The 12,733-nt window shown below is 27.0% G+C and overlaps 1 protein-coding gene across 2 annotated transcripts in view; it reads right to left on the bottom strand.

Moving 5' to 3' along the window:
- Positions 1-1,187: 1,187 nt before the first annotated feature.
- LOC108691759 (purine nucleoside phosphorylase-like) overlaps positions 1,188-12,733 on the bottom strand; it is a 12,015-nt gene continuing 469 nt past the window's right edge. Inside the window, exons 2-6 of one of the 2 annotated variants that reach the window (XM_018199648.1) lie at positions 6,507-6,601; positions 5,021-5,229; positions 4,678-4,853; positions 4,224-4,414; positions 1,188-1,841 (exon numbers count right to left, since the gene is read on the bottom strand). In XM_018199648.1, the coding sequence (XP_018055137.1) occupies positions 1,618-1,841; positions 4,224-4,414; positions 4,678-4,853; positions 5,021-5,229; positions 6,507-6,601 (895 nt within the window). In that variant the 3' untranslated portion in view covers positions 1,188-1,617. The remainder of the gene's footprint in view (positions 1,842-4,223; positions 4,415-4,677; positions 4,854-5,020; positions 5,230-6,506; positions 6,602-12,733) is intronic. The other variant, XM_018199649.1, reaches the window with a different exon arrangement.

The following is a 12,733-nucleotide window of genomic DNA, read 5'->3' as shown; positions in this document are numbered from 1 at the left end:
ATTTCTAAAATTCAAGATACATTATAGCGAAAAGATGCTCCTGGCAATCGTATCATCATCGCTCAATTTTTTCGTTTAACAAATCATAATTTAATTTAGTATTCTCGTGATGTAATCTTCGAGATTTATCAGAGCCGAATGATGATGTATTAGTACGAGAAGAGTACGGAAACGAGAGGATAATAAAATGAGGGTAATAAAATGAGGGTGGAAAATCGAGAGAAAGCGCTGACTAACCCTTCATCTTTAAGAAGTCCTTCTTCTTCTCTCTTCTTTCTGCTCTCTTTCTCATTTCCTTCTTCAACAAGATCTCTCAAGATACGATAATGAATCAATTGAGATCTGAATCGAGCTCGAATTCAGATAAATAGTACACCAACTGTATAGATAAGAAATTGCGATCGGGATAATGAGAATTCGAGAATTGACTTGTCAATCAATCTACTCGTTAAGTCTCTCCACGCTTAATGATTATTACAGTTAAGAAAGAATTAACGAAACGATAATTCAAAAACAATCTTACACTAGGAAAAATAATATTGAAACATTATTTTGTACTACCTTTTCAATCAATTTTCAATTAATAAACAAAACTGTTTGAAAATTTGTTTAACCTTTAGTATACCTTTAGTTTTTGGCCTTATTACACACGTTCGATCATTCGTGTCCTAGATTAATATTCATCACTTTTACAAGTATATAAATTATTAAATGATTTTTATATATATTTTGACATCTTTAGAAAATATTTGTACAGTTATATATTCATAACAAATTGCAGATAAATTGTTATAACTAACTGTAGTTAACAAAAAAAAATGCAGTTTCATATAAAAATATAAAATTTTGAAATAAAAATGTTTAAAGGAAAACTATAGTTCAATATCTTAAAATTGATATGTCAAATTACAAAAAAAAAGTTCAAGTGTCAACTATCTAAAATGTGTAGTTATTGAGTAACTTGAAAATGATGTTTTTTTAATATACATAAATGACTATAAATTGAAGATATATTATGTTTACATTTTAAACAATGCATATTATTATTGCTATTGTGTTAAAAAAAACTTATGATTTATTAGAAAAATTCTTTATAATATTACGACAATATATTGTAACATATAATATTACTGACAACATTTTGCACAAGGTTAAAAATCGTGTTTATTAAGAGCTAATATGTTGTTCTAAGATAATTAAATTTTTTTTTAATTCACGAAATATTTCCGTAATACAACCGAGAATTAATTAAAAATGAAGAAAAAAACAATTTTTTTAGTTATAAAAAATGTACACTCTGTACACACGTTGGATTATTTGTAATCCAAAGATGAACTTCGGAGTTATATGCCGTCCAGTTAAAGGACGAATTGAGACTACGCACAAAATTTGTTCTTTAGATGTCAAATGTGTTTTTTTTAGATGTCAAACTTTTTTTAGTAATAGAAAAGAGACCGATATCAGGTGCTCTTAGTTTTTCAAAGAAAATAAATCCGCAGAACATGAATGACTCAGAGATGTGTACTAAGAGTTAAATATAAAAACTGAAACGAATAATTCAACAATTTGAGGTCTCATGTAGTAAAGTGAATTATTCCGATCAGCATGTAAAATGAATTATTTTGTCGTCAGTTGCAGAATATCCCTGAGACGTATCACAATTCTGGACACAAATTCTTGAAGAATCGGCTGTCGCGCTTTGCCAACGTCCATCACTTCCTCATGATTTGCTTCGTAGTGATCTTCGTAATCCGTAACACATTGGTTAGTGATTAAACTGAAGGTGAACACGGTGAGATCGCAATGTCGGGCGGTGATCACCTCATGAACCGTGGACATGCCTAAATAGTAATCACGTGTTATTATACATGAAACTGTCTACATAGAGAGAAAATATATAATGTAAAGAAATATAATTTAAACACAAATAAATATAGATGCAGCTCGTAATGTGCAAGGAAGAATAAAGTATAAACAAAGTGAAGGAAACCTTACTGAACAAAATCACGTCATATAGTTGCATGATGAAATCATGTAATCAAAATCACACGTAAATCATAATAAATTGTTCCAAATCAGTACATGATTATAAAATTACGTATTTTGAAAAATCACCTGATATGTTCTTTTTTCTTCTATTTTTATCATTCAATTCTTTAAAATTCGATAACTTAAAATCACATGACGGAAAAATTATTTGTAATACAATATTATATATTTTTTTAAATTACATCATTTAAAAAAATCACATATCCGTTACGTGATTTATATTAATTTACATTACGTGGTTTAATTACACGATTTCATCATGTGACATGATTTTTTTTTTTTTTTTAATAGGGAAAAATGACAAAACTAATAGAAATCACTATCTAATTGTTATATATGTATTGAAATACTATTATCTTCTTAATTATCAATAATTATATATACATACTTAAAAATATCTATTACTTTCAACTCTAAAATATATCTATAAAATTTTTCATAATTTTTGTTATTTTAAAATGTGTATAATATATATCTTTAAAAAATTTTTTAAACCAGTTTTTAAAGCAATTTAACACTTTTATAAAAGAATTAATTTCGTCATAAAGGTCATTCCCCGTTATCTCACGTTCAGTTCATTCTATTTTAATTCTGCCATCACGTCATACAGATAAATGGATGTATAATTGCAAAGTAAGTAATTCTATCACAAGCTATTTGCAAAAACAAAAATTTAATTGCTTATCTATAAATCACACATGTAATATATTACACACATAATATATTAATTCAAACATTATTACGATATATAATTAATGTTTCTAATAGAATTTTATATCATATTGACAATTATAGATATTTTTATTTGTTTAGAGTATTATATACTGTCATAGATAAGAAAATCGGTATAATTCCATACTTTTCAATTTAAATATAAATATAATACGTTTCTTCAATAAAATTAATCATTTTGTCTCCAGTAGAGTCATGTGCTAAACTGCATATTTAGAATTTTAAAGTAAAATATTCCAGCAAACATAAGCATCTACAATATAATCGTTAGTTATAATTTTCCCCTTGACAATACCTATAACCCAACAAACATAGAATATAATATTTATATAATTATATACATATAATTGTTATAACGTTATATAATTATTATATTCTGTTTTTACTAATTGTGAATTATGTGTTATGTTACAATTATACATATAATTATATCGTTGAATGGACAATTAACTAACTATTGTTATGTTTATTAGTTCCTGTTTGATGGGATTAATATTGTCTACATATTCTGTAAATATTAGCATCTTTACAGTTATTCTATAAATGCAGATTGTAAAAAGATTTCGTATCAAGATAACAAACATCTTAAGGTGTATTTTAATCAGGATTAGCAAACGTTACTTTACAGTTACTTTATCATTACTTTCTATAATAAACAATTTGATAATGATGTTACAATTTTTTATGACGGTAACACGAACTAATTAAACGCTAAAGTTGTGCTAACGTTAGAAAAGTCGCTTTGAAAAGTAATTGTCATCATTACGCGTTACTTATTAAAAAAAGTAATAAGTAACAAGTAACACATAATGTTATTCATTACAAGTAACGCGAGTAAAAAAGTAACGCGTTACAAATTAATGGAAAAAAGAGTTATTTTTTTCAATAATAAATGACTTTTTCAACCCATACAAATAACGATTGATTTTTCTAACTCTGATGTTATCCATTATAATATATCGTCATAAAAAATTCACAAAAATTCACATGTCATTATCAAATCATTATTATAACAACGATCAACAAAGTAATGGCTCTATAAAATTCGGTAAAAAGATCTTTTAGCTGTTGCTATTACAATCCAATGATAATAAAGGTTATAAATAGGAATTTGCTAAAACTATAACTTCCTGGAAATATTCTAGACAGATTTATCAAAAAGAAAAAAATAGCTTTTAATACTTGCATTGAAATACAAATTATTACATATAGTTGCAATAAAAATAAACGTAAAAATATCCTTAAACATTTTTAAAAAGTCAAAACGTTTTTATAAATTGCTTGTCATTTAATATGTACAAAATAATAAACAAATATTTTTTCCTGTGTTAAATAATTTGAGAATAAAAAGATTAAAAATATTAGTGATGATAACATTACAAATAAATAACGTACATTTACTACGCTTGGCTCGATTAATTAAAAAAATTTAAATGACGTACCAACCGCGTCGACACCGATCATTCGCAACATCTTCAATTCTGCCACTGTCTCGAAATTAGGTCCACCCAAACACGTGTAAACCCCCTTATGTACAATATCGCCAATGCCCATCTCTTCAGCTACTTGTCTACCGATCTCCATCAGTGTGGTATCATAGGCTTTATTCATAGGCGGAAATCGAGGTCCAAACCTGAGAAATGAAGAAATAAATGAAGAAACAATTAAAAACAAAAAACTTAAATTAATAAATAATAAATAATAAAGTAATTGAATAAAGTAAAATTCTTGATTTTTATATACCAAATAAATATTTCAGATGTTTATTTTATTTACTTTTTTTTCTAAAAAAAAAGAAGTAACATTTTCCCGATTCGTTATAGATAAAAATATGTTAACTTAAGTATATCGTATACGTATATTAGCAAAGAAATTCGCATAGAGTACAAATCCAACCTATCATCATTTGGTCCTTGAAGCGGATTGTTGCCGGCAAAACCCATCATATTCACATGATCCTTTACTATCATGATATCACCTACTTTGTAGATGGGATTTAGACCGCCGGCCGCGTTCGTAGCAATTAAATGTGTCACACCCACCAGCTTCATCACTCTTACTGGCATAGCACACTACAAATAATCGCTTTTATCATACATCTCAATAAACATGTTTTACATTTTTTTTATCTAGAGTAAGATCAGGAGACACGGTAATAGTGTCTCGGGTGTCAAGTCAGTCATTGCGATTAGACTCCCGAGACCGGACCGTGTATTGCAATTACTGAAGCCAATTATACCTTCCAAAGTGGATAACCTTCATAATAATGAAATCTGCCTTGCATGCACATGACTGGTACACCTTGAAGATACCCAAAGACCATCTGACCGGTATGTCCTTTTACCGTAGATATCGGAAAATGTGGGATTTCTTCATAAGGGAAGCATTGTTTGTCCACGAGGGATTCCGCAATCGAACCTGGACACAACTCGTTTTGCTCATATGATCCTGTTTAGGAATAAACAAAGCTATGATAGGATAAACCGTCACCCGGAATTCCCGCAAAGCCGTTTAGCATTGTTTAAAGCAACATACACACACTCACATAAATTGTTGTTAATCCCATCTTAATTTTATCTTCAATTACATCTTTTCGGGGACTTTATTATATAGAAGAATTATTATTAGACGTTATCAGAAAAATTTGAGAAAAATTATTTCTGTTCTTTTTAAATTACTCAAAGAATAGAACAATCGATAAGTAATATTGTGTTACTCTAGTATTCAAAAAATCTATGAAGATCTTCTAATATACCTATCTAATATACCTATCTTGTGAATTATTTTTCTTTTTTGAGACCATAATTATTCTTTCTTCGAGAAAAAGTAATTTAATTTGTGAAAAATTTCAAATACTTTATATTATGCGCGCAAGCATAATCAACATGGCTATTCATACTTTGATCGCGATTTGCTTTCTTAGCATAATTAAAAGTTATTAGGTCACAAATGTAAATAGGACCAAAATTAGCTGCGATTTTAGCGTGTCAAATGACATATGCAATTTAATGCTAAGCGATATTTGAACAATATTCGTGAAATCAAGATGCAATAGTAGAAGTAAACAATACATACATATAAACATAAGCGTGAAATCATAATTAGGCAGACATTGTTAACTTTGTAGTAATATTCAAAAGATATTGTGCAAATAATAGCATGCACAAATGTCCAAGACAGTATATTTCAAGACACTATATTTCAAAATCGTTTATCATGATTTTATATCACAAAAAATTTATCTTTTTAACTACAATCTATAAGCACAACCTTCAATAAATTAGCTTTGCATAAGCACCATATATATTATAAAGAAAATTATACATAAATTTAGAATATTGCATTATATTCTTATGATTTTTATAAAAATTCTTGAATAATGTCAAGTTAATTAATGTCTTAGCAAATTATATATTTTATTAGATCTCATATCGTTACTACTATAATACAACGCCAAGACAAGCGTGGGCGATTCTATACCAATTAAATTTAAAATTAATATCTAAGATTCATAAATTTTCAAATACTTGAATCTACAAAGAATCTTGTTACATATTAACGTTATCGATTATGCAATTATTGATTTTGCAATGATTAATTAATTGACTTATGTCAGTAATAAATAAATAAATATTATTTAACATTATACAATTATAAACGAATCGTGTATACATATATATAAGTACAAGAAAAAATGTATACATGTAATACTATTAACTACTAACCCATTCCCGAACCGCATATAATTCCTATTTTCGGTTTAATCTTGATGCGATTCAATAAATATTGTGCTGATTCCTGTAATATTTCGAAGGTGTATCTGAAAGATATAATAATGTATGTTATATTTAATATAATAAATATTAGGTTTAATAAATTGCTTTAAAAGCTTCAATTCGAACTTGAAAGTATTGGCATTAAAATTCTCGATCTAATTGTAAGTTTCGAACCTTTAAAACTTAAAAATTTCGAAACTTCAATCTTATTATATTAACTTCAATCTTACAAACTTCGAAGAATCAAAATTATACAATTATTAATTTAATATAGCTAACAGTAACAAATAGATTTTCATAAAAAATATACAAATATATTTGCGAATATATATTGCATTCGAAAAATTCAAATATTTTTCCAAGCTTCGAAGCTTCAAAGGCGTTTTAAACTTCGTAAGTAGGAGTTAATTTCGAAAATTCAAGTTCTTTCAAAACTTCAAATTTTCCAAGTTGTCAAAAGTAATAGCTCTGAACAAACAGAAATGTTTAACATGGATATTTGCTCAATATTAAATTATTCCATGTTCAATCTTTGTTATTATTTCTTGACATAATTGACAAAGTTTGAGATAAATGAAATTTTGAAATGTATACATATAATCGTAATTTCGTTAACTTTCTAATATTCAGTTTTATTCAACTTTTGATCTTTGCTCTTATTATAAATCAATCAGTATAGACAAGCTGGGAGATAGTAGAATTGCGAAGTAACTCTCTCGCGATTGAACATGGCCAGCCGCCTTCTCTCTGCACTGATATCACAGAGACATATTAAAGCATACTACTCAACAGATTGGTACTGATTAAGCACTCGTCGTACCGTTGCTTTAGCTTCACGATCGCGCAGCTGTTATTAAATGTCTCATAATTGCATGTAATTGCGTTTCTAGGCTTTACGATAATGACAACTATGGAGACCAATCACCACCATGGATAATTCATACAGTAGTTTTAAAAGTAGTTTTAAAAGTTGAATATTGCAAGTACGATTACTTGATATGATTTTATATTCAGGAAAGTACCCTAATAGAGATAATGACTTTTATATTGCAAGTACGATTACTTGATATGATTTTATATACAGGAAAGTACCCTAATAGAGATAATGGCTTTCCGTTAATAAACGCTATTGATTCCATGAATTTATTGTTCTTGGATTGAAAACTATTTAGTGAAAAATTCATTATTAAATTATGCCTGTAATCGTTGCAAAAAAAGATTTTAAAATTTATTTATTTTATTTTTAAAATTTGGATATCTTCAAGTTTTATTGAGATGAGCTCTGAAACTTTGTTTATTATTTAATAAGTAAATATTTGGCAATAAATTCTTTATGTGGTGATAGAATAAGATCGTACTAATAGAAAAATACATGATATGTTGAATTGCTTACATACAGAAGTTAGATTTGATTGTAAGGCATGGCAATTGTAATATAAAATACCCAGGATATTTCTAATATGAAATAACCTATGCTCCTATGTAGTGAAAATCGTTGCTAAAACATAAATGTTATTGTACAATAATAAAAAGAACAATTGAATGAACATCGAGTGCCTGTTTCTGCAGTGCTTGGTTCCAATACCTACCTGATGAGTCAGTTAGGTACAATGCATCGCATTTTGTACGCGCACTGGCTGTTTATTTGTATTTTAGAAACATTAAATAAAGTTTTTTAATAATTGCAATACTGATGTACTTTGCGTTTTACTATCGATTTTTCAAGATATTTCATATTAGGAGCATAATTTTTTGACTTTGCGGTTTATTCATTTTTACATTTTTTTTAATTTATAAAAAAAATAAAATTTGAATTAAATTTTACATACATTATTTTAAAGCTTACTAAATTCCCTTCAAAATAACTATTTTTTTATTCTGTCCATAGATTTCTAGCATTTGCACAAAATGAACTCGGTATCTTATAATAGGGATTGTTCTTCTAACACCAACTTTTATAATTAGTGGAGTAGAAGGCGTGTTATTATATCTTCTTTCTAGTTCACACAAACACACACACACATACACACACACACACACACACACACACACGCACGCACGCACGCACGCATGCATTAAAGTTGTAATAATATAAATATACAATATTATTAATGAAATCGGTCAAAATTTTTCATTAAATTATACAAAATTTGTAATAAACATTTTATTATCATCAATTTTTAAAGCAGTAAGTTTTCAAAATCCAGGATTGAGTAGTAGTATTAAAGTTAAAAAGATAAAAATTAAAAAGTTAATTCATATTAACTTAACTTAGTTACAATTTAGACTCTTAACTTTTTAACTTTATTTAGTTACATTTTATCCGTAACTATTAATTTTTTATTTAATTTTTTTGAAGTTAAGTCTCAGATATAATACGCGATAATAGCGATAGTTTAAAATGAGATGAAAATTGCAAAAGTGAGCGAATTTACTAGATGTTGACCAATGAAATTATAAATATTCTAATGAATTTGCTGATTTTTGTAATTTTCACTTCATTTCAAATTATACAATCGACTCTCAGATTTCAATCTGTCAGAAACCGTATATTTTAATGTATCTAATTTTTGATAGGTTGAAAAATCTATTATTCCCCTTATTATTAAAATATAACACATCAATACCATCTTCGGCTCATATGAGTTCACGTTGACCGGCTGTTTAGTGCAGGAGGACTCATTTTTGATAACTTGTGAGAAAAGATGTCCAACAAAAATTTCGAAATGGTTTTATTACTTATATTTGATAAGTATATGTGAACAAAATATTCAACCAGTATATGTAACAGTCTATGTAAACAGTGTATATATGAATAAAACATGTAAATAAAATATAGAGTATTTTCTAAATAAAGTATATATTTGTCATTTCCGTTGTTCGTAAGACTGAAACCTTGGAATCATGAAATAAAAAAAATATTAAAAAATTAATTTAACTTTTAACTTTTCAATTACTTTTTTTTATTAACTTAACTTTTAATTTAATTAATTTCATTATAAATTAACTTATATCTTAACTAAATTAAATTTTCAAGGTTGATAACTTTAACTTAATTTAGTTAAAAAAAAAGATTATTAACTTATCCAACCCTGCCAAAATCAGTTATTTTTAATGCGTACTTCGAAAATTAATTAGACTCGAAAATCTTTATACGGAAATATATTATTTTGGCACAAAATTATAAGCGATTAAACACACATCAAATAAAATTAGTGTGCTCAGGGCACACTAATTATACATACACGTTCATGAATACTGTTCCATTCACTTTAATTTTCATAGATCAATTGATATTGATCTTGATCTCACATCAAGTTTAAATTAAACAAAAACTTATTTCTCAACTTGTTACATAAATACTGCGCAGATATATATTATAACAACTATTTTTAAAAAATTAAAATGAAATTTATATTCATTTATATACATTTGAATTCATTTATACTGATCCATTTATATCATACATATTAATTATTCCTCTTAAAGAAGTTTCGAACAGAAAGGCCTGATGTTTTTCCGAGTACAATTCTAAATAAAATAACGAGCTTAACAAATTCAGAAACAAATTCTATCGAGTAATAAGAATCAATAATATTTAATCTATGAAATGATCAAATCAGTTGTAATCTATGAATTAATAAAGTGAATGTAACAGTAATACAAACGTATGCGTAATTACGAGCTTACTAATTTTATTTATTTTGATGCAAATATGCATCGTGTATAACGTAATGCGATAATAAAATTTCCGTAAATAAAGATTTTCAAGTTTAATTAATTTAAAATAACTTTAGCTTATGCAAAAATTGAAATGTTACTACAAATTTTATGTAATTGAATAAAAAAATGTTGACCTACTGTTTTATTAGTAACATTGTTAAAATTGAAAATAATTTTAATATGACTGTAAATATATTTGAAAAACATATTGTGTGTGTGAAAGTATTGTATATAAGTGAATGAGTACGTAAATTAAGAAAAAATGACGCACAGTGCATATCTTAATCGCATACTTCAACCTCAGGACCTGAACAAACAATAAGGTATGTCTAATAAGAATCGCCTATATGATCCTTACTAGCGCCTGAACAGGAAATGACTAGACGCGCCTGACAAGAAATGCCTGATATAACTCAAATTCTTGATAAATCCTGAATAGGGGCCCAAATAGATTTTGTAACAAGAACGTGATCTTTTAGTCTTATCAGGTTACTGTCGAAATATTGCATTACACTCCTAATATATTAGGATTAAAGATAATCTGCTAGGGATCTTAATCGCACCATGATTCAATTTCTACTCGGATTGTTGCCTTCTACTGCAGTAATTATGATAAAATATTAAATATTAATAGAAAAATATACGTGCAAGATTAAGATAAGTAGCTATATCGTGTTTTGCCATTCTCATTTCAAACTTTATACACAATTTCACAGTTTTTCTCAAAGATTCGAATCTTTTGAATATTCCTTGATTTACGAATTTTTAAATTAAGTTCGGAAAATTGTAATATTTTAAGATTTTTCCAATGTAAAATTTTTACATTTTTTTTTTTATATTGGATAGTTGAACGCTTTAGATTTGATTTTTTACCTTAAATCCCAAAAAAATTCATATTTTGAAATTACATAAAAACATTTAAAAACGTATTAAAATGGTCAAATTCCCGCAAGTTTAAATTATTACATTCGAGTTGCTGTTTGTTATTATATATGCGCGCTCGTTCACTTCAATTCATAGAAATTTTGCATTTGGGTACGCGCGTGTGCGCATACACGATAGATGGGATTTGAGTAAATCTAGCATACATGTAACTAAAATATCAAAAATAAAATATCAAAAGACTAAAATATCAAAAGAGAAAAGAAGGTATAGACAAAAAAATATATTTATTATAACTATATCTATAAGTATACATTAAATTATTTATGCTTGTGAAAATGTATCGTTTTATTATAAAAAAAGAAATTCGATTTTTAAAAGTTGAAGAACGTTCAGCTTCTTTTTTGTATCTACAACATTATATAAGGAAAAAAAAACTGCCCTATTTTATTATTTTTTGCTATTTCTTTTTGTTGTTAATCTTTTATTTATAACGTTATTATTATCACATTTATTATTATTCGTTGGATGTATAGTATGATTCACTTAAAATCTGTCCCTTTAATAATCCATTTTATGTGTGTGTGCAAACGTATTTATACTACATTAAACAATACTTAAAAATGTAAAAACTGTGTGGTTTGCAAAGGAAATTTTTCCGATACCTGACCATAGCAAATGGTTGTTAATGTATCACCATCAATAGAAAAAAAGAATAATCGCACTATAATGTGTCATTCGCGATCAATATCTATAATAGTTTTTCAAGGTAAATGAATTGATTATCCGTATCTAATTTTCTCCTTGAACAAGAGTACACGTGCAAATACGATGAGAAATATATCTTTATAATAGATCGAAAGCAACTTTTTGATTTAGCTAATATCTATACATTCTGTTTTTTAATCAGCGTTAAACATCAATTTTTAAAAAACTTTTATTAGACCTTAGAATACGTAAAGAGTATCTACATATCTTATTATAAATTAAAATATTCGAATGTCGAGCGGTATAGTATGCATATTAATTGTGTAAAAGCCTTACACAATTTTCAATACTTCTATATTTGCATCTTTTTGTTTCTCGAGCGATAGTTTATGTTTTTTCTATAACATTATTTAATTTATAGATAAAAACCTTGTATGGCTTACAACTTTTTCCTGAACATCACTATATATTCACGCGTTCGCTTCCGATGATTTATAATATCCCTGAAGTCTATGTTATGCATTTAACTTAAATCTGCTACTATTTGAGCTTGTCGGTAGTTTAGCAGGTAGTAACCGCATCGTTTTGTTTCAAAGCAAAATTACATCTTATTATATTATATTAAGCGCGTATTATAGTAAGCGCACGAATGCGCCCAGAATACTTCGTTCATTCGATTTGTGCTGTGTTTGAGAAATAAAATTGATTCAACTAATTTTGCAATATTAATTTGGTCAGTCGCTAGGAATAGTAATATGTATGTATTTTAGCTTAAAAATTCTTTTACTATTTCATGCTGAACAGCATTAAAGTAAATGTAAAATTTAAAAAGAAATTTACTTATTATCTAGTTAATTTCAAGG

Source organism: Atta colombica, unplaced genomic scaffold, assembly GCF_001594045.1.
Source record: "Atta colombica isolate Treedump-2 unplaced genomic scaffold, Acol1.0 scaffold51, whole genome shotgun sequence".
In the NCBI taxonomy this organism is placed as follows: Eukaryota; Metazoa; Arthropoda; class Insecta; order Hymenoptera; family Formicidae; genus Atta; species Atta colombica.
This window is presented reverse-complemented; position numbering and strand designations above follow the sequence as displayed.